At 43.1% G+C, this 22,966-nt stretch overlaps 2 protein-coding genes across 2 annotated transcripts; both read left to right on the top strand.

The window, feature by feature from the left end:
* The first annotated feature begins 643 nt into the window (after window positions 1-643).
* Window positions 644-13,851, top strand: LOC308689643 (membrane-spanning 4-domains subfamily A member 4A-like). The gene is made up of 8 exons (XM_081363473.1): window positions 644-648; window positions 1,351-1,520; window positions 3,051-3,161; window positions 3,254-3,328; window positions 4,706-4,834; window positions 12,929-13,039; window positions 13,346-13,408; window positions 13,600-13,851. Exons 2-8 carry the CDS (start codon window positions 1,365-1,367, stop codon window positions 13,693-13,695), a joined length of 741 nt encoding a protein of 246 aa, XP_081219599.1. The 5' UTR covers window positions 644-648; window positions 1,351-1,364; the 3' UTR covers window positions 13,696-13,851.
* Window positions 13,852-19,165: 5,314 nt separating this feature from the next.
* Window positions 19,166-22,966, top strand: LOC308689184 (uncharacterized protein). The gene is made up of 10 exons (XM_081362763.1): window positions 19,166-19,205; window positions 19,288-19,437; window positions 19,564-19,715; window positions 19,858-19,994; window positions 20,884-20,977; window positions 21,068-21,179; window positions 21,266-21,489; window positions 21,578-21,749; window positions 21,882-22,009; window positions 22,473-22,966. The coding sequence occupies exons 2-10, from the start codon at window positions 19,416-19,418 to the stop codon at window positions 22,788-22,790; spliced, it is 1,359 nt and encodes a 452-aa protein (XP_081218889.1). The 5' UTR covers window positions 19,166-19,205; window positions 19,288-19,415; the 3' UTR covers window positions 22,791-22,966.

Genomic DNA, 22,966 nt, shown 5'->3' with positions numbered 1-22,966 from the left:
TAATGTGAATAGCACAAATGCCATTTATATTCCGTATCTAATATTTTCCAATGTCTTGTACCTTTGATGGTGTTAAACATGATATCAAGTGGATGGGAATATGAATGGAAATGATACAGATAGTGAAACTAGGCACTGTAAGCTCCATGTATGGTTATTTCGGGGAGGTGACGGGGATTGAGATGCATGTACAAACAATCTTCCGCTGACTGGGATTTTTGAGCAGGTTCTGGCATGCATGGTTTTATAAATCTGAAAACTTTTTGTGCGTATGCAGACTTTTAGTATGAAATCTACAGAAAGTTTTATAAATGAGGCCTCAGCTCAGTGAATATCTGTCTCATCTCCTGCTTGTGTGTGATAGTATGGTTTTAGATGTTTAACTCTCAGGGATACCTTATGATGAGTTTGAGTCTGGGATGCACTAGTGTTAGGTCTTTTGTTTAGTGTCCTGTATTTTTTATCTTTTATGATTTCCTGTCCTTTTGTAGTCTTGTACTTGGTCTTTGTAGTTCTTCCACTGTTTCCCCACCCTCATTTTCCCCAAGTGCTCCTTGTTTCCTCGTCTAGTCCTGTTTTTTTAGCCCTGTGTTTTCTATTGTCTGGAAGATCCAGCTTCCTCACTTCGTTTTTAACAGCATACTAAAGGTAATGAATTTGGCTTATATACCCATAATTAACACAAATGATACAGTATGCTGCAAAATTTGTTGTTTTTTACAATCCAAAAACAAGAAAATCAATTAGTTTTCTCAATTTTTTCTCTATTTTTTAGAAGTCTTGAATTACTGATTATTGGGCCAAATTTGTTCCAAATAAGGTAAGATAAATGGTTTTGACTGTGCTTATTATTGTTATGTCACATGTTTTGTACAATATTTACAAGACTGTTTCCAAACCAGCATGCAGATTATATTAAATACAACAAAGACAAATTAAGTAAGATTCAATTTAATATTATAGTTATTGTGAAAAGAGATTATATTACAGTAGTGTGTCAGACTTGATTTCCTGGAAATAGTGTGTAGCTTTGCCACCCCTCCTAAGCATCTGAGCTCCACCCACTTTAACTTTCATTCTGGGAAACAGTATTACACCACAGAATGCGTTATCTCTATATCTCTATAAGAACACACAGCAAAAAACAACTGAAGAGTGCATTCAGTTGCATACCAAATCGAGAATCCCTAATTTTTTTCTGTATATTTAAAACATTTTCAGACCTTTTTTTCCTCATAAAATTGAATTGGTGTTATCTTTTGAACTCTTGCCATGAAAACAATCTGAGGTTTCTCATTTTTATTCTTCACATGTTTTTACATGTCTTTATTCTGTACAGGTCAATTTCAGTTTCAGAAACAAGAATGTCTAGTACCGTCATTCCCACAAACTCGTCGACGCTGATCATCCAGTTTCAGGCCCCAGAACAAACGGCTCCAGCGACTGTTTATGTGCCACAGACAGCTTCAGCTCCTCAAGGACTTCAGGCTTTCCTGAAAGGCCAACCAAAAGCACTTGGGGTGAGAAATCTTTCAATAAAATTTATTTTTATACGTGTGAAGGAAAGGTACGGAAAAAAACAAACAAAAAAGCATTAGGATGTCACCGGGTGACGAATAGGAACTACAATGAACGGAACGAGTTCCCTTGGGGAAACAGTTCCGGTGTAACACCCATATTGATGAGCAACAGCTGCGGTGGATAATCAAGTGGCTATTTGAGCGTGTGTTGGGAATGAGTGAGTGTGCGTGGCGGTTTGAAGAGAGAGAAACGGCAGGTTGAAGGGAGGAGTGCGCAGGCAAGCAGAGCGGTTGTGATCAAAGTCGAGGTTACGAGAAGACGAGAGGCAGAGGCGGCAGGATGGCAGCGGAAGTAAAGATGGTTGGCGTGGTGAGGGAAATGAGAGGGGTCTGAATTGCAGATTGTTGGTCGAACTCGGTGTCTCCCTTTTGAAAGTATCCTCATAGTGGATCGGCCGGCCCCGACGAGCTGAAGTGAAGGTACACTTTTCACTGTTAAACGGTGTGTCATTGCAGTGTCTGACGATTGAAGTGAGCACGTTGAATATTTAAAGTGGTTTGATACATGCACGAGTGTTTGAGCGTTTGATGTTACCAGCACTTTGAAAACTTAGTCGGAGACCATCTAGTCTGGTGGAGTACCAAGAATTAATGTGAACATAGAGAAACTGCTATCCGCCGCTGCATGCTGCCATCGCTACCCTGTGGTAAGAAGACTCAGTTGTTAACTGCTGGATTCTGTACTCACCATTGCTGTTCTGTGAACATAGAGAAACTGCTATCCGCCACTGCATGCTGCCATCGCTACCCTGTGGTAAGAAGACTCAGTTGTTAACTGCTGGATTCTGTAGTCACCACTGTTGTTCTGTGAACATAGAGAAACTGCTATCCGCCACTGCATTCTGCCATCGCTGCCCGGTGAGGGATCCTATTATCCGTCACTGCACTCCAACTGCCGCTGGCCTGTGAAAGGAAGGTGACACCCAGTTAGCTGACGCTGTCCTGTGAAAAGAGAAAGCCCACTGTCTGTTGCCACCCACCTGTAGTCCCTTGTACCCTGCCCGCCACCTACTGCTGACTACTGCATTTGATCGGACGGTTATTGCCTTCTGCCTACCATATACTGCTCGTTGCTCCCCACCAAAAAAAGGTCCTGGTCTATTCCCCGTCGTCCTGTGAAAGAGAGGTGACACTCAGTTATCTGATGCTGTCCTGTGAGAAGAGAAAACCCACCGTCTGTCGATCCTTACCTGTAGCCTCCTGTGTCCTACTCATTACTTACGTTGGCCTGCTGTCTGCCATCTGAAGGTCCTGGCCTTTGGACCAATCTGTCCCTCATCCTTCATCCCCCCTTGTCTGGCTTTTGGTGTGTCTTGGTGTAGCTCCTCCGGAGTGGTGGTTGTCCTCGGCCCTAGCGGTGACAAGTACAAACATTAACAAACTGTTGTGCAGACCTGGCAACCCTGCTCAGCTAATAACTGTGATTCACTATTCCCCTGCAATAAGAACCTGTTTTCTGGTCTTCCTCAGACTGTCCAGATAATGATCGGTCTGCTGATTCTCCTGTTGGGAATCGTGTCTACAGTCAATGCAGAATCCATCTTTGTCTTCAGTGGTATTCCTTATTGGGGATCTCTCATCGTAAGGAAACAATGTACAATTTAAGTACAGTTCAGTCTTTTCTAACACAGGCTAAATATTCTAACAGAATAATCCTTTCTCTCTCCTCTCAGTACATTATCGCAGGATCACTCTGCATTGCTGCAGAAAATAAACTCCATGGCAAAGCCTCCTCCAGTTTATGTTTGGTATGCGCAAATCACTTGTTATTTTCAGGGGTCCAAGCAACAAACTTTTTTCAAACTTTCACTCAATTGAGGCTAAAGCAAAAGTTTTTTGATTACTCACTCACGTCTGGCGCGTCTCACGTCTTGAGCGTCTGGCGCGAATGATTTCAATGTTAAGTCAATGTAAAGACGCGTTTACGCGCGTCTAGAGGTCCTGCGGCGCAAATGAGGCTTAGCGCGGCGCGGTAGACCAGCCTCATTCACGCATCCAGTTCGCGCGAATGAGGCGAATTGACTAACACAAATAATGCATGTCTTTTCTACCATTTCACTGTAGCTCAGCATCACGATGTAAAGTTAATGTTATTACTTTAACAGCAGCAGTAAAAAAAAAAAGAAAAAAGATAAGCTATTAGAGTAAATATATTGCGTTAGGCTACTTCATGAGTTAATAAGAAAAAAGATTTTACAATTTCTGCAAATGCAGTGATGAGTTCATGTTCTCATGATTTATTTTTATGAATAAAAATGTTTCAAAACACCCCCCCCCCCCCTCTGTTTTTTTCACAAATCGCACCCTGGTTACAGCCTTATTCCAAAATGGATTAAATTCATTATTTTCCTAAAAATTCTACTAATAATACTCCATAATGACAACGTGAAAGAAGTTAGCTTGAAATCGTTGCAAATTTATAAAAAATAAAAAACAAAAAAATCACATGTACATAAGTATTCACAGCCTTTGCCATGACACTCAAAATTGAGCACAGGTGCAATCCTGTTTCCACTGATCACCCTTGAGGTGTTTCTACAGCTGGATTGGAGTTCACCTGTGGTAAATTCAGTTGATTGGACATGATTTGGAAAGGCACACACCTGCCTATATAAGGTCCCACAGTTAACAGTGCATGTCAGAGCACAAACCAAGCCATGAAGTGTCTGTACAGCTCTGAGACAGGATTGTGTCGAGGCTCAGATCCATTTTGGATTAAGCCTATAACATAACATAACATAACAAAATGTGGAAAAAGTGAAGCGCTATGGATACTTTCCGGATGCTCTGTAAATGGTTAATTTGATTGACTATGCATAAAATCCATTATATTCTCATAAAGAGCAATGAAGTCTAATCAAAATCTAATCAGTTTGCAAAGAAATCGGTGATCTCCAAATTACCTTTAGTTTTACATGATACAGAAAACATGTCAAGTTGCCAGACATGAATGAATGAATGTATTGCTATTCTATTAAAGAAGAATAGGTCTTGGGCCTTATAATTGCAACTTGCAACTTTTTTTTTTTTTTTTTTATAGTGCTCCATATATATTGTTTCATGATCTGCTTTAACACACTGGGTAAAGTGCTTTCTAACTAATTAACTTGTTTTTCTGTCTATAGGTGAAAGGTTCACTTGGAATGAACATCTCAAGTGCTATAACTGCAGGCATTTCCATTATTATCCTTTCATTGGAGTTGTCTGTAGGACATATCCCTTACTGCTATAGATATAACTGTTATAATTACAAGGTATGTTAACAACTTTTCTAGTCACAGTTTTACTTGCATTTAATAGAAGAATTTAATAGACCACTTACTGTTACTAATAATTTACGTCTTGATATTAAAGGAGAACTCCGGTCAATTTTAACATTGAGCTCATTTTATTGTACATTTGGAGTGCTGTCAATACAGAGAACAACTACAAAAATCGGTGTTGCCTACACCGAGTTATTCTATTTTTAAAATTTGCACCCTGTTGACTTCAATGGGGCAAGTACTAAACCTGCTTTTAGGCTCTTAACATCCTTGATGTGTCATTACAAGTGCACAGAAAATGTGAGTGATTCCTTCTGAGTGAACACGAGTGGATCTGACTGCAGTAGATGTAAAAGATATGTATAAAAATGATGTTCTCTTACGAGAGGTCTCTCGTATTGCGTAAGGTTAGCTTACGCATCGGGAAAGTCTTCTTTCTTCGAGATCTGAAGCCAAAAAATTATCCTTAATTTTGTATACATTGTCAACGCAGTGCAGCAGCCGACAGACCTAGGCAGGCTGTATAAGCGTGCTCATTGGCTGCTCGGCGGCAACTGCTTAAGCCTATCGGTGAGCGCTCTGAACGCGGCAACCAATGAGGGCGCTTCGCGCCCTTCCACACCCTTCTAACCGTCAGAATGGGTGTGACCAGCGTGTATATATTCAGCGCTCATAGGCTAAAATTCTGATTTTCTTGTCTTCAGCGACGCTCTTCGCATCGCTGGATCTTGAGAGCCGCCGCTGTTGAAACCAGTGACCAGCAAGCTTAGGACAGCGCCTGAGGAAGCCGGCCGTCTTCGCCGCCTTCAGCCATCCGTGCCTGCTACGCTATCCGGCGACATATCCTTTACATTATTACTGTTTCTGTGTGTATTCTAAAAGAGCACGAGGCGTTTTTGTAAAAACGCCTCGTTTTTGCGGCTCGTGCCGCGCCCCGCTCAGCAACGGAGACCGCCACCTCTCTGCGCTCTCCGCCTGGGCCGCGGGCACGCCGCCACCGCACTCTCCGAGTGCGAAGAGCTTTCAATGTCGACCCTGCGGGCTCGACTTGAAGCTTTCGACCAAGCTGTCGCTCCGCCTGTCCCTGCCGGGCCGCGCAATAAGAAGCGCCGCTCGCAGCGACCACCGGAGACTGTTGTGACTGAGGAGCTCGCCGGAACCTCTCCCTCGAGCTCTCTCTCGCCCTCTCCCTCCCGGCCGCTCAACCGCCGGCTCTCGCCCGCGCCGCCGCCGCGTCAGGAGATGAGGCGAATGTGATAGATACCCGTACTCTCCCTCTGTTCGAGCCGTGCAACTACGCCGCTCACAAGGGATGGCAGAAGCGGACGGTCTCGGAGCGAGTTTCCTCTCCCTCTGTTCGAGCCGCGCAAACTGAGCCGCTCACGGGGGATGGCAGGAGCGGACGGTCTCGGAGCGAGTTTCCTCTCCCTCTGTTCGAGCCGCGCAAACTGAGCCGCTCACGGGGGATGGCAGGAGCGGACGGTCTCGGAGCGAGTTTCCTCTCCCTCTGTTCGAGCCGCGCAAACTGCGCCGCTCACAAGGGATGGCAGGAGCGGACGGTCTTGGAGCTCTCTTTACGTTACAAGAAAGCTACTCCGTCCTCGCGCGTCACTCACCGGTGAAAGGGGAACAGAGTGTTTTCGTCCCGCCGTGGCCTGGACTATAACCTCCATTTCTCAGTCCCCTCTTAAGTTCAGGCGACTGGAATTGTTACTATTGCAGTATACGAGCCTGTTATAAATACACGCTCGCCTGCAAGCAAACGCCGTCACAAGACATGATGACGCTAACCGAGTACTAATGTATTCTCCCCTGTGGCTCAGTGGCGGAATCCTAGACTGTCAAGCCAGAGACCCGGGTTCGGTCCCCGCTCTCGCGGCAGATAAAGTTTATGCTGTTCGCTTCTCCGAGCTCGCGGCCAGTTTTTCTTACATACAGAAAACAAGCCCGCTCTCTCCCTCGTTGGGCCGCGCAGATTGCACTGTTCAAGGGATGACAAAGCGGACGGTCACGAGCAGCGTTCAGCGTGCGCGCCTCACTCACCGGCGAAAAGAGAAGAGAGTGTGTTAGTCTCGCTACGGCTGGACAACCGCCAATCCTCACACATTTCTCAGTCCCCTCTTAAGTTCAGGCGACTGGAAATATTACTATTGCAGTAAACGAGCCTGTTTTAAACACACGCACGCCTGCAAACAAACGGCGACGCGACACATGAGGTCGCTTTTTATATGCTCGCGCTAACTGAAAGCTAATGTGTTTTCCCCTGTGGCTCAGTGGCAGAATCATACGCTTTCATGCGGGAGATCTGCGTTCGATCCCAGCTCTCGGGGCAGATAAAAATTTATGCTGCTTGCTTCTCCGAGCTCGCGGCCAGTCTTTCTTACTTACAGAAAGCGAACCCGCCTCTCGCACCACACCTTCTCAGGGTGCTCGAGTATTTTTGAGCGTCTAAACACGAGAGAAGAAAAGACGGTTAAATCCCGCAGCCCTGCGGCTGGACCACCGTCGAAGCTTAACGCTCTGTCAGTCCCCGTTGCCACGGCTACTGCAGCTGTTTATCTCGCAGTCAACGAGCCGGTATATCTACCCGCTCGCCTGCGCGCATCCGCCGTTCTCACGGCAACCCAGAGAAATTTCAAAAGAGCATAATGTCTGGTTGCATGGCTGACGCCGTATGTGTTTCTAGTACAGTGAATGTGCCCACGTTCTGTGCTCACCCCTGTACACAAGCACTATACATCCCGTGTCTCTCACAGAGCCCACTCTCATGAAGCAGGCAAAAGCCGCTTTAGTGTTAAAAGTAGGTCACGTGTCCACTTCTCCGTGCCCACACCTACTCACTGCCCGCTCTGTCACACGGCCTCGCACGACCGGTCATGTTTTAAATGTAAGTCCTGTGCCCGCCCTCGAGCGCTCACACATACTAACTAACATTTTCGCCCCGACGCCGACATCGCGCGTCGCGCCTCACACTATATGTTCCCCGTCCAAAGCCACCGGGACACTGTGTGTAAAACGGCCAGCTATCGCTGCGTGCGATCCGCCGTATCTAAGCACCAAGAGCGCGCGCGCCGCGCCCGCCCCTCCGTTTCGAGCTCTCGAGCCCGCGATGCGCGGCGATCGGAGCCCGGAGGCCATTCTGCCCCTGGCTGCACACGCAAAAGCGTGGGAAGCTATTCCAGGCGCATCAGAACGGGTGCTAAGCACAGTAAAACAGGGCTATACTCTGCAGTTCGCTCGCCGCCCTCCGCGCTTTCAAGCGCGTATCGAGACCAGAGTGAATGGGGAAGTAGCACATCTACTTCGAGCAGAAATAGCTACGCTTCTGTGCAAAAGGGCTATAGAACCGGTTTCCCCTTCCATGAGCGAGTCGGGCTTTTACAGCCGTTATTTCCTCTTTCCCAAGAAGGACGGAGCTCTCAGACCAATTTTGGATCTGAGACGTTTGAACAAGGCTCTTATGAGAAGACCGTTCAAAATGCTCACAACCAGACAAATTCTCGCGCAAATTCGCCCGAGGGACTGGTTTATATCTCTCGATCTAAAAGACGCGTGCTTTTCAGATCCAGATAATACCCCGTCACAGGCCATTCTTGAGATTCGCCTTCGACGGTCAGGTATATCAGTACACGGCCCGCCTGTCGACACAGCGCGCGCGCTGCATTCGACGCCTGGCCGCGTTCCTCCGGCCGGGCAGCACCGTACCTCTCAAAACATTTCAGAGGTTACTGGGTTGTATGGCCTCAGCCGCAGCAGTGCTTCGGCTGGGTCTTTTACGAATGCGCCCGCTACAACGCTGGCTGAATGCCCGAGTGCCTCACAGAGCATGGGCTTCCGGCGGTATTCGCATCAGAGTGACTCAGAGCTGCGTTTCAGCTCTGAAGCCCTGGTTAGCGGCCGACTGCTACCAGCGGGGAGTGACAATGGGAGCTATCTCACACCGCAAAGTTATCTCGACGGACGCTTCCACCTCAGGCTGGAGCGCTCTGTTCGAGGGCAAACCGGCTTTTGGCCTATGGTCAGACCGGGAAAAATGCCTCCACATAAACTGTTTGGAGATGATAGCGGTCGAGAACGCGCTCAGGCGCTTCCTCCCATTCATACGGGATCACCATGTGCTAGTCCGCTCGGACAACACGTCCGTGGTATCCTATGTGAACCGACAGGGCGGTGTCAGATCCAGGAATCTGTGCAGGCTGACAGAACGCCTTCTCGTGTGGGCTTACCGCTCGCTGCGCTCGCTGAGAGCCGCGCACGTGCCGGGCCACCTGAATGTCGGTCCAGACAGACTGTCCAGGGACAACATTCCCCCGGGAGAATGGTCTCTGCACCCCCAGACAGTCCAGTTTCTCTGGCGCCTATTCGGCAGAGCGGAAATCGACCTCTTTGCGTCGAAAGACAATGCTCAATGCCCGAAGTTTTATTCGAAGAGCGAGGACGCGCTGTCCCAGACATGGCCCAGCCTCCTGCTGTATGCTTTTCCTCCGATCTCCCTGTTGCCACAGGTCATTTCGAGGATCAGAGAAACGCACCACTCAGTGCTGCTTATAGCCCCGCGATGGGAAAACCAAACTTGGTACCCAGAGCTAGTGAGGCTGTCGCACTCACCCCCATGGCCGATCCCGGTGAGAAAGGATCTCCTCTCCCAAGCTGGTGGATCGATCTGGCATCCCCATCCAGAGCGCTGGTCGCTGCATACATGGGTGATCAACGGATACCCGTTGACCTGTCAGAAGGGGTCGTGAACACGATCACACAGTCGAGAGCCCCCTCCACGAGACGGCTCTACGCGTCTAAATGGTCGGTGTTTTCTAAATGGTGCGCTACTAAAAACTTGGATCCGCGCGCATGCGGGGTCCCGCGGGTGCTCTCCTTCTTACAAGAGCTGTTGGAAAAGGGCAGATCCCCTTCCACGCTCAAAGTATATGTGGCCGCTATTGCAGCGTTCGCTGAGACGACGCGCGGCCGGGCAATGGGAAGGAATGAGCTCATTATCCGCTTCCTCAGAGGAGCTAGACGGATGAATCCCCCGCGGCCCCCCTCGGTTCCCTCGTGGGATCTGTCCTTGGTCCTAGCGGCCCTAGAGGCTTTTCCCTTTGAACCGCTTGAATCCGCGGATCTAAAGTATCTGTCGCTTAAAACCGTTTTTCTGATAGCTCTGTCTTCAGTCAAACGAGTGGGTGATTTGCACGCGCTATCTGTTAGCCCTGCATGTCTTGAGTTCGGGCCGAATGACTCGAAAGTCATTCTCAGACCGAGACACGGTTACATCCCCAAAGCGATTGGAACCCCGTTTAGGGCACAAGTTATGTCCCTCTCGGCTCTGCCAGCATCCGACAGTGGGGACAGTGATAACCTCCTATGCCCTGTCCGGGCGCTAAGAGTTTACATCACGCGCTCCGCCGCTTTCAGGCGTTCAGAGCAGCTCTTTGTTTCCTTCGGCGGACGCACCAAGGGTCTTGCCGCCTCGAAGCAGAGCTTGTCCAGGTGGATAGTGGACGCGATAGCAGCAGCTTATGCCTCCAGACACCTGCAGTGCCCTCTGGGCATCAGAGCCCACTCTACTAGAGGCATGGCCTCGTCGTGGGCCTGGTCCAGCGGAATTTCTAATCACGGTATTTGTATGGCGGCGGGCTGGGCCTCCCCGTCAACATTCGTGAGGTTTTATAACCTGGAAGTTCCTGCCCTGCAAGCAAAAATACTGTCAGCATAAGTGACATGTATGCTCTGCCCATTTCTCGTGTGCAGACTACGTTCATATGCTGGCGCTATTCTGGTACTATACTCAGGGTGAAGTGTTTGACTCAGACCGGCTGATCCGCTCTGTTTCCTATTTCCCGTTACGCGCTGTTGTCGGTGCTGGCCCGCGCTGCTGGCCGCCCGTATTATTCTCTGTCGCGCGGGAATTTTTCCCTTCATGTGAGACCGACTATGTCGTTTTTCTCCTACCCTTATGAGTGCTTATGTACTGTATGGGCTCGCTCTGCCGGCCCTACTGTTTGTACTGTTATATGTTTATAGACCGGCCGCGCCGCTCTATTTCATATGCTGCATGAAGTGCCTGTACTGCGCTGGCCCGTCTCTCCGACCGGCCCAGCAGAGTGTTTTCCCCGGTTTCCCTGGGATTCATGGGCTGGATGCTCGGCGCACACGGCGTTGACAAAGGGTTCCCGATGCGTAAGCTAACCTTACGCAATACGAGAGACCTCTCGTAAGAGAACGTACTCGGTTACTAATGTAACCTCGGTTCTCTCTAGAAGAGGGAACGAGTATTGCGTAACCTGCCGTGTCGCGCCACGAGCTTTTGCGCTTCAGACTGCGAAAACCAGAATTTTAGCCTATGAGCGCTGAATATATACACGCTGGCCACACCCATTCTGACGGTTAGAAGGGTGTGGAGGGCGCGAAGCGCCCTCATTGGTTGCCGCGTTCAGAGCGCTCACTGATAGGCTTAAGCAGTTGCCGCCGAGCAGCCAATGAGCACGCTTATACAGCCTGCCTAGGTCTGTCGGCTGCTGCACTGCGTTGACAATGTATACAAAATTAAGGATAATTTTTTGGCTTCAGATCTCGAAGAAAGAAGACTTTCCCGATGCGTAAGCTAACCTTACGCAATACTCGTTCCCTCTTCTAGAGAGAACCGAGGTTACATTAGTAACCGAGTACGTTATTTAAGCCAGCGCAAATACCTGTTTACATCCTGTTTTTCGGTTGAAGTCCAAAGTAGTCGATTGCCGAGTTCACGCGCGTGATCATAGGTAACTAAACCTATGCGCGTGAACTCGGCAATCGACTACTTTGGACTTCAACTGAAAAACAGGATGTAAACAGGTATTTGCGCTGGCTTAAATAACATCATTTTTATACATATCTTTCACATCTACTGCAGTCAGATCCACTCGTGTTCACTCAGAAGGAATCACTCACATTTTCTGTGCACTTGTAATGACACATCAAGGATGTTAAGAGCCTAAAAGCAGGTTTAGTACTTGCCCCATTGAAGTCAACAGGGTGCAAATTTTAAAAATAGAATAACTCGGTGTAGGCAACACCGATTTTTGTCGTTGTTCTCTGTATTGACAGCACTCCAAATGTACAAAAAAATGAGCTCAATGTTAAAATTGACCGGAGTTCTCCTTTAACACCCGTCAAATGCGTGTGTATTTCAGCAGTGGCGTGTTACAGTCACTCCTACTAATCGCTTCGGCGGACTGAATTTCATATATACATTTATCAATTGTAGTCTTTTAAAAAATCATCTGAAATAATAAACTAAGTGCAATGTAGTGGTCAAAAATAGTGACAGCGAGTTACACACAAACCCGCCTCTCCTCACTCACTCATTTCATTTGCTCCAGAAATATATTCAGACACCATCAACATTTCTCACATTATCAGTTTATTCGCTATAGTTTAGAAAATGGTAATAAAAAATGACAAGAACTCAGAGTTATCAAATCAGTTGATATTTCACTGGTTTTGTCCATCCTTCTGTTAGACTGTCTCACAAATGAATTAGGTTGATTAGCTGTCATCTGTTAAATTTAATTACACAATTACATAATACCAATTTAGGTCAACCAATTACCAAGCAATGCTTCATTTTGTCCAGTCTGTGTGTAAAAAGGTCACATTAGCAATTAAAGAAAAAACAGTAAAGCAAAACATGGTCAGGTCAAAGTGTCTGAATAATTTGGTAGTCACTGTATGAAGAATTTTTGGATGAAGAATTTCACAGTTACTTTATTTTGCTATAATTTGTGGTTTGACTGTAGCCAAATTATGAGATAGTAGTAAAAATATCTATATGGCAGTTTTTCCTCATGGTTTTGGTAAAATTGTTGCCTGTGAAAATGCTGAGTGTAACTTCTGAAAACCACTCGACACAGTGGCTAGTGAGCAAAAAAGTTAATGTCAAGCCCTGTTCACCATGCAAGAAGGCTTTGACATTATACATTAAGTTTGATTTGTTATAATACCATATGAACCTCAAGGATTGTACATTCTGCACTTGCAGCCAGCGTATGAGTGAGTAACTATCATTTATTTTATTGATATTTGTGCTAATGATGAGTGTTTTCTCAGATCCTCTTCCGGGGGATCAGTGGTGTGTCCTTGGTATTCACTGTCCTTGAGTTTATCATCTCCATCTTTCTGTCAGCATTTGCCTGTAAAGCCAACGCTTGTTCTCCACAGGTGAGTGATGCGTTCAGGGCTAGAAGCTGAGTGACCGCTATGGTTGCTAAGCAGTTGCTAGGGTTTTCTGGGTGGTTGCTAGGACATTGCAGATTGACAGAAAGACGGGTAGTTTTTCAATTTCTATTGTTTTCAATAATCTGCACAAGTTTCGACACCAAAATATTTCATCAGGATTTTTGTCTTTTCCTTTTTCCATTTGAAATAGTGTTGTCTATAAACCTGTAATACTAGAACTGTCATCCAATGTTATTAAATTTATATTGCAGTAAGAAGGTATAAAACGCAACGTGTATTTTTCCGAAGGTGCTGAATGTTCACCAAGTTGTTATTCCACAGTCCTATGCCTTTAGACCCAATCCATCAGAGGTAAGAGAAGCTTGTAGCACCAGTCTAATGGGACTTTGTGAAAAAAAAATAAAAAAAAATAAAAATAAATATATATATATATATATATATATACATACATACGTGTGTGTGTGTGTGTGTGTTTTCAAGAATTGATTAGAACTATCAATAAATAAGCATTAAAGCTGATGGCATACCTGTTTTTCTTGCAGGTACCTCTGGTGAGCGACTCTTCCGTAAATCACGATCCTGCAGATGTTCCCCCACAATACAGTGAATGTGCTGAATATCCTAAATATGAATATTAAAAAGTGGACAGAGCTGTGGTCCTGCTGTTGGGTTTGATGCTTTCACAGGACACACGGGTTCTTCCAGTGATTCAGGCCTTGTCCACACTAATACGTGTGGCATCTTTTAAATGCTGTTTAAACTTTTGACAATTTTTGATTAATAAAATTGTTGTTAAAAAAAATAAAAAGCATATTTTTCTTTCTGTTTTGTCCTTCTGTCCACACTGACACACATTTTTATTAATAAAAAACATTCTCCAAAGTGGATTAATTTGAAAACACCGTTTTCGCGTTATAGTGTGGACTGTCAAAACTGAGTTTTTTTAAAACATTGACGTAAGTTTAGTCATGTGACGCATATTCATGTTTATACCAGTATTGTGCCTGTTATGTATGATCCACTTTCACACTATTGCTAAAATGTTACTTTGCACACTCTTCATATCACAGTCCTGCAAGGAAGACAGAAAATGTACTTGCATTTGCTGTCCTTCAGTAAAACATGAGAGCAGTCTCGCTTTAGACCAAACATATAATGGTGACTGAGTGCATCAGTGAATGCTGAGATATTTTGCTAAATAAAATAATCCTGTCAGAAGAATTGCACAATAACTTTATTATTTACTTTTCCATCTGTATCATCTCAGTGAGCTTTTTTTTTTTTCACTAAAAAGAAGACACAAATGTAATCACTGGATCAAATAGTAAATACAGATTTGTGAGTACAGACACTTGTGAGTAAAAATACTATTCAAGATACTGCTTCGCAATTTTTTTACATCAACAATGCTGCCTAATCATCAGTGAAACTCACTCTTTTTTCTCTTTAAAGATAATAAATAAATGCATATGGCTGATATAACTGAATGTTTAAAACTTGCAAAAGTAAAAGCAAATATTAAAATTATTCGTTAAATTCCCTAAAGTCTCAGTCCTCTGTGTGTCCTTCAGCAGGCTTCCTGTTTAGGGGTTGAAAAACACAGTTAAAGATTAGAGTAGCACAAAGAGCAGTCTACTCTGATTAAGTCTCGTTTCTTTTCTTTCTGGATCTCAGGATTGGATCTGTTATTTTCCAGTGATAAATGGTCAGAGTTTATTTAGAGTAGTCAAAAATAGAAACAAGCAGATTCTGCGCAGGACAACGGCACACCCTCTAGAAGCAACCCATAACTGAATTCAAGGAATTGCGTCATGCAGAGTTTATGTAAAGCTTTGGGTTCATGTTTCATGTCAGTCATGTGATTCCCTTGCCCTCATGTGATCCTGCCATGAGCTTCCCTAGTCTTTTGTGGCATGTTGTCATTGGTTAATTGTCTAATCATGTTTAACGGTGTGTCTTGTTTAGTGATTAGTCCTTAGGCTTGTTGGACTTCATACAGCTCTGCGCAGACCGATCGGCGGCTGACTTGAAGCAGTGCATGCCGGTTAGAAATTTTGTCCAACTTGATACAGCGCCGACGCCACGTGACGTATGCCATCAAAGTACCGCGAGAGCGTTTCGAGAGTAGCCGGAGAACTCAGCCAGCGCAGCTTCTCAAGAGCGGCTGCACGAGCTCTGATGACAACACAACTGTTCCACCGCATGACAAAGATCACGTGTGTCTGTTTATTCTCACACCTTTAGTTCCACTAAAGCTCACAAATCAGTTTTTTATAACAGTAAACACTCTTTTCATGTAGTCGCGATGTTATATTGTGTCATGTTTATCAAAATAAAACTGACTAAAAAACCTTGGTTCCACTTCATTGATAGTAGCTATACGCTTATGTTGAACTGTATTCTTGTTCAAACAGACGCTGTATGAAGCAGTACATAAAGTATTGAATGAAAATGTTTCTGAAACATCTGTGTATTTGGCAAATATTGCATTTATTTCACTTCAGCTGTGGTAAAGTATGCAAACTCCACGAGAGAGGTCGGAAATTTATATGCCTACACGCGTCAACTCTCACCGATCGGTTACATCCAGCCGCAGCCAATGTCTAACATCGTTTGCCATGTGTCCTTGTCAAGTATTGTTCGTGTAACCGCTGTGTGGTGAGTGTTTAAGTCACATGAAGTCGAGTTTTGCTTAGTCAATTCTTTGTTTTGTATTTTGATTAGTGGTGGAAGATAAAAAGTGATGCAGATTGACGCGGGACAGTGCTTTCGTGTTAATAGCTCCTAAAAGAGAATTTAAATCACTGATACAACCTTTAAGCAAATGTGCCGTATTGTGTCGAGGCTTCGAAACAATCCAACACCCGTCTCTACGGTGACCCCTAGTGGTCAGAACAGTGTAAATGCAACAAAACCCTGGCAAAACATGCATAAAACACCTTTTACAAATCTATTGCAGATTTTATTGACAGTAAAATCTTTCAAATGCTATTATCTAATTATCAAATAAGATTATCAAGTGTCTATATGTTCTTTTATCAATTGTCAGGGTTTGTTTTGTTTGTTGTATGAATGTCTCAGCTATGACTAAACGGATCTATAAGAACCTGACTAAACAGATCTATAAGAGACTATTAACTACCATTATTAATTTTAATTATACTATGTCTAATTAAAATGTCTAAAAATGTATAATACTGATCAGAGATCAGGTAAAACTCACAGACACGTGTTCAATGGTTATCATGATTAATGGGTTGACAGAGATCATCGCCCCCCAGCAGGGAACCACTGAAATTTCAAAGTGTTTGGAAACATTTAGAAACAGTTGTGACGTAATGAAGCCTCGTTTACTGAAATCACGTGACTCTGGCAGTTTGATACACTCTCCAAACCATTGATTCAGAACAAAATATTCGTAAAGGTTTCGAAAGCATCATGAAGCAGTGTTTTGAAATTGCCATGACTAATTTTGATCACGTTTGGATAAACTGCACTAGTGTTCTGCAACTCGCCTCCAGTGGATTTGTTACAGTTTAGCTCCAGCTTGCCTTAACGCTGATTTGTTTGAGCTCGCTTGAACAATGTTGTCTCATCAAGAACATCAACAAGATTAGCGTGATATAGTTAAACCCAGTTGTAATCCTCATCCCTCACCCATAGTTGTAGTCCAAAAGAAAGATTGTTCTATTCATTTATGTGTAGATTATCATCAATTTAATGACAAGTTTCAGATAGGTCTGCAACAGGAGAGAGAGCCAGGAGACAAGAGGTATGTAAGTAGGTCAAGAGCAAACGACAAACACCTGTGTCTTGTTTCAGTAATTGGTGTGGAGAGACCGGATAAAAGCCACCGGGAAACAGGAAGCTAGAGAGAGAGATTGACTGAGGACTCGTGGCGATCGTGTGAATGCTCTGTGGAGCTGCTGTTGGATTGAATGTGTTAAACGCCTAAGTTTATTTGAAGCACCTTGTTTTGTTTTGAGCAGTTTATAAAAAAAATCCACGAGCCTCAGTAAAGCCGACCCTGTCTCCTTCCTTTCACATATACCGAACATCATCACACCCACATAAAACCCACAAGACCCAACTGGACAACAGTGCTTATATATAAATATATTTACATTTTTGAACGAAATTATTGCTAGTGTCCCTACTAAATTCTATGCCCCTTAATGATTATATGCATCTAAATGATTAAATGTAAAGGCATATTTTTATTATATTGCTCTACGTTTTTGTGCTAAATTTGTTTTGCCTTCGTATGCTACTGAGTGAATAATAGATTTAAAAAATATATATCAGTAATTAACTGAAAGGCATCCCCCCATCGAAATTCACTCCCTGGACGCCGTCCTATTTCCAGACATTTTATTTTATTGAACCATATCAACTTACAAACTCAATTAGGGAACAATAATATGCATATGAAAATATACACAAATAACATGTATGTGTTTGTGTGTGAAGCACAATCTTCAAAACACTTACATTTTTATTGTAAGGATTGCTTGTAAGGAAGAAAATATTAAATAAAAATAAAATAATTTAAGCATGTACATATTTTTAAAAAGAAAGAGACTCGTGCTTGACTTTATACAATTCACCAAGGGATTGATTATCTTTTGGATAAGTATTTTATGGATGCTAGATAACTTTTACATTCATTTCTAAAAAATGTTGCAGGTTTGCTGTTATTCCATTTGCTTTTATGTATTTACATCGTTTCCAGACCTGTATGGTTATTTTGCACAGGTTGTTGTTAGTGCACAGTAAAAAATGGGGTGTTAATATTTCAGAGTAAAGTTATTTTAACCCAGATAGAGTATTTTCAACATTTTGGAGAGTAAAGTTGCTCTATCAGTGGAGTTAAAAGTGAGTGTAAAAATCTGCAGAAACGCAGTGACAATTTCAACTCTAAAGCAGTGATGATCGGATGCCCGCCATTCTGCTGTGCTTTTCAAACGTTTGGCACGCATTTCGTTGGAGGAAGATTTCGAAGGAGTAAAATCAGGAGGCCACTGATATTACTAGGTAAGTAACATCCTGTGTTGTCAACACCAAAATGCTATTTTTTATCTTTAGATCATTTTAGAGGTGTGCTGATATTAGTTGAGGTCATATTACAAGTTATAGCAATCCGTATCGGTAACTGAGTTTATGTGTTGCAATATTTTCACGAATGTTCAAAGTATGCGTAAAATAACGTTAACTCGGTCACTATTTAACAACAAAAGATTTAATACAGTTAATAGCTATTCTTAACTAACATATTTTTTAGCTTCCCAGGCAACGTTAATCTAGTTATATATATATATAGCCTATATATATATATAACATGATATATACACGTAATGTTAGCTTGCTTCTGATAGTTAATGTTGGTCTTATAAAACGATAATTCAGATCACGGATTGGATGACGTGTTTGTTTAACATAGCTTAACCATTTTAACGGGTTACTGTTCGAATAGCTAACTTTGGCATAGTTATTTGGTAGCTAATGGGAGACAGTGCGTCTTAACTTTAACGTTAGCCTATAATTTACTGCAGAAAATAGCATAACGTTATATTCAAACAGCACAACTTTGTCTTCTGCCGCCAGTGTAACATCAAAGTATTAGCATTGCCACTACTGAGATAGGTAACGTTAACTCTTAGTTGAACCAGCCCTAAATTATGATTTTGAATGTATATTTTCTTTGTTAACAGAGGCAAAATGCTGTTGCGTGTTCAATTTGGAGAAGAGCAGAAATACGTCAAGCTGTCTGAACTGACATACGATGCTTTCTTGAAAGAAGGTGGGTACATTAGCTTAAACTGCAATATTCATCACACAATGACAAAATAATACAGCTTTAACCTATTATGTTATAATATCTAGTTAGGTCCATAATCATTTCTGTTGTGCTTTATATTTTCAGTTACATAAAATCGGCTGCAGATGTCTTGTCTTTCATCATTTAGTAACCCAACCCTTCACCTACCAATCGACTCTTCGACTGTCCTGCACAGTTCATCTCCAACCCTAATCAAACGCAGCTGCCTTTAATTTTCAAGTGATCCTGAAGACCTTAATTGTTTGCTTCAGGTGTGTTTGATTAGGGTTGGAGATGAACTGTGCAGGACAGTCGATCGGCAGGAGCAGGGTTGGGCACAACATGATATAAAAATATGAACTTTGATTCTTGTGAGAAGGGAATGCATTTTTTATTTTATTTTTCTTAACAGCGTGTCTAAAATTCAACATACCAGAAAGCAGGCAGCCAGACATTAAGGTGTATGACCAGTCAGACACGGAAGTTGACTCAGAGGTTTTTGAAGAAATAGTGAAGGAGTCACCTGGAACTTTGAGAATCATGCTGGGCAATGGAGGACTTGGTATTCATTCAGACAATTCACAAACTAGTTTGTTTAGTTTAAAGACTGGATTGAGAACAGTTATTGTCTTAAAAAAAAAAAAAAAAAAAAATTCTTGTAATATGTTTTTAATTTTATAATGAACAGGTGTCTCTCAATCATCATCATCATCATGCTCGGGTACATCTGATGACACCATCATCCTGAATTTTACGATGTGTGACACTGTTGAAGAAGAAGCCGCTGCTGAAGGAAGCCAGCCTAAAAGGCCATGCCACATAAATGATGAGGCAAAAGCGGTAAGTGGTGGAAATTGCTGTTAAGTCCAATCTGAATGTTGTTTCACCATGAGAAGTGTTCTTTAGATAACTATTTTTTTTTTTCCATCATTATTACATATGGTTTTACAATAACGGAAAGCACATTTTATTCCACCTATAGTTGATTGAGAAAATCCTAACTTCCAAGCCTGGTGGTGAACGCATTATGCTAGAGTATGGAAAAACCAAATCTCTGACAGATGCCACCAGAAGACAGATGATTAACATACTTGCTGCTGAGATGACAGAAACGCATGGGTAAGTATTAAAGGAGAACTCTGGTCAATTTTAACATTGAGCTCATTTTTTGTAAATTTGGAGTGCTGTCAATACAGAGAACATCGACAAAAATCGGTGTTGCCTACACAGTGTTATCCTCTTTTTAAAATTTGCACCCTGTTGACTTAAATGGGGCAAGTTTTAAACCTGCTTTTAGCCTCTTAACATCCTTGATGTGTCATTACAAGTGCCCAGCCATGTTAGATGATTCCTTCAGAGTGAACACGGGTGAATCTGACTGCAGTAGATGTGAAAGATCTGAATAAAAGTGATGTTATTTCAGCCAGCGCTCATACCTGTATTTACTTCCTGTTTTCGGTCGAAGTCCACAGTAGTCGATTGTCGAGTTCGCACGCGTGACTAAGCAACGGTGCAGACTCAGACTCAGACGCGCGCAAACTCGACAATCGACTACTGTGGACTTCGACCGAAAACAGGAAGTAAATACAGGTATGAGCGCTGGTTGAATTAACATAACTTTTATCCAGATCTTTCACATCTACTGCAGTCAGATTCACCGTGTTCACTCTGAAGGAATCACTCAACATGGCTGGGCACTTGTAATGACACATCAAGGATGTTAAGAGGCTAAAAAGCAGGTTTAAAATTTGCCCCATTTAAGTCAACAGGGTGCACATTTTAAAAAGAGGATAACACGGTGTAGGCAACACCGATTTTTGTCGTTGTTCTCTGTACTGACAGCACTCCAAATTGACAAAAAAAATGAGCTCAATGTTAAAATTGACCGGAGTTCTCCTTTAAGCATATAGATGGGCTGTAAAGAAACATTATTACTTTACAAATATTATGTAAATTGTGTTGTGCAATGTCAATTGAGTGTGATGTTAACTTTGAATTCATATGCTAGGACATCTCCCCCCAAAAGTGTCAGAGTGATGTATGCACAGGGGATAGTAGCTTTGTTTCCCTATCTAGAAGACCCATACTCACAACATGGATATGTAAGTAAATGGGTTATTGCAACATTATGCACATATTCACTCTATGAAATGTTAATAGTACTCCTTTATAATTTATTTATAATCACTTAGGAACATTACTACGATCCAGAGAGTGGTTCGGGATACCTTGCATGGCGATTGAAGACCATACAAAGAAAAACAGCAGAGGAAAGGGGTGCCTCAGTCAGCAAATCTCCTAAAGGTATGTTTACTGATCAGTGACGTGATTATAATGGTGACCTGTGAATTGTAGAGTAATGAGTTTTTAACATTGTATTTTGTCTTAAGTTGGTGGGTCAGGTCGTGGTCGTCAGCCCTTCACCTTTGACAAAGAGCTATCTGATGAGGATGTGGAAGCAGCTATTGCTGTTTTGAGACACTCTGCTGATGAAAAGACTGTCCGTGAGAAGATGAAAGTGACCTTCATGTATCGGCAAGCAATGGTCAACGATGAAGCCAAATCATCAGATGTCTTCTTGGTCTTCCCACGATTTCTGGACACACCAGGACTGGTATGACATCTTAATTCACCGCATCACCAAAATATCCAATGTCGCATATTAGGTATCACTCATCACTTCTATGTGTGTTACATTGCAGATAGAACAAGATTTCAGATTTCTGTTTGGTGAGGCCACAGCCAACAAATTCTTGGAGAAGTGGCCAACCACTTTTAAAGCAAAAGTAATAAAGGAAAGCCATGGACTTGTACCCACTACAGAACTCTTGGATTTGATGCGCAATGCTGAGTCAGCTGCTGAAGTTGAGGATGGTATGAATGTAACTGTTTTACTTTTTATTGTGGGTTATATAGGTGGGTACATTTTGGTAATGGTGCAAGTTGTCATTTTGAATGCTATGCTATGGCATAATGTTAACCAGGTTTTTATTTACTTATTTGTAGGCTGGGACAGTGACATGTCTGCCATCTTGCTGCTGCTACATTTGCTACCACCATCTGCACAAGGTAGAAAAAGGCCGGGAAAGCTTTCTGCGTATCAAGCTGTAGATCAGCTCATCAGATTTCAAAAGGTATGCTTAAAGGCTTAGTTCACTTATATAAAAAAATAAAAAATTGCTGATTATTTACTAACCCCCATGTCATCCAAGAGGTCCATGTCTTTCTGTCTTCAGTCGAAAATAAATGAATTGAGGAAAACATTGTCATGGTATTGGAATGGAAGCTGCATTGAGACAGACTTTGAACCCTCAAACCGTTGGCCACAATGGAAGTCCATTATATTGAGAAAAATCATGGAATGTTTTCCTCAAAAACCTTCATTTCTTTTTGACTGAAGAAAGAAAGACATGAACATCTTGGATGACATTGGGGTGAGTAAATTATCAGCAAAAACATTTCAAAGTGAACTAATCCTTTAACAGTTGTTTGAAATATATCTTCCATCACCTCAATCTTGAGCACAGTTGGAGGTGATCTGATCTATTGTCAGAAGTTAGTCACTAAAACAATTCTGTTGAATGTGTTTTGTTGTAGGTTGGAACCAGTGTGCAGCAGCATCTAGACAACATCACCCAAAGCAGTCAGCCCTACCTTCTCGCCCAGGGATCCACACAGAGCACCATTCATTACTACTTCATTGTGGTTGACAAGCATGCCCTTCCATGCAAGGCAACAGGTTCAGTTGGAGCTTTTGACGAACTCTTTAAAGCCCATTACGTCTTTGGTACGTCATACAGTTCTGCCCTGAGCAGCTTTTTCACTTTTGTGCAAACAACCATCTATAACATCGACATGGGGGAAACAAAGGAGACTCCTAGAGTTGCAGAGTTGCGGGCGAGAATGGTGAGATGAGACTATGAAGTGTTTTCTTTGCAAAAGTGACCATGGAAGTCCAAACAACCTTGTTAAGCACTTTAAGGTAATTCATGGCCTATGTACAGGCAGGACTCTTTTTCTGAAGTGTGGTCAAGAAGGATGCTCACGTTCTTTTGGTAGTTTTTCTGGTTTAAGAAAGCATCTTAAGTGCC

The sequence above is a fragment of the Scardinius erythrophthalmus genome (genome assembly GCF_964197995.2).
Source record: "Scardinius erythrophthalmus genome assembly, chromosome: 4".
Classification (NCBI taxonomy): Eukaryota; Metazoa; Chordata; class Actinopteri; order Cypriniformes; family Leuciscidae; genus Scardinius; species Scardinius erythrophthalmus.
Note: the sequence above shows the minus strand (reverse complement) of the source record. Positions and strands in the feature narration are given on the sequence as shown.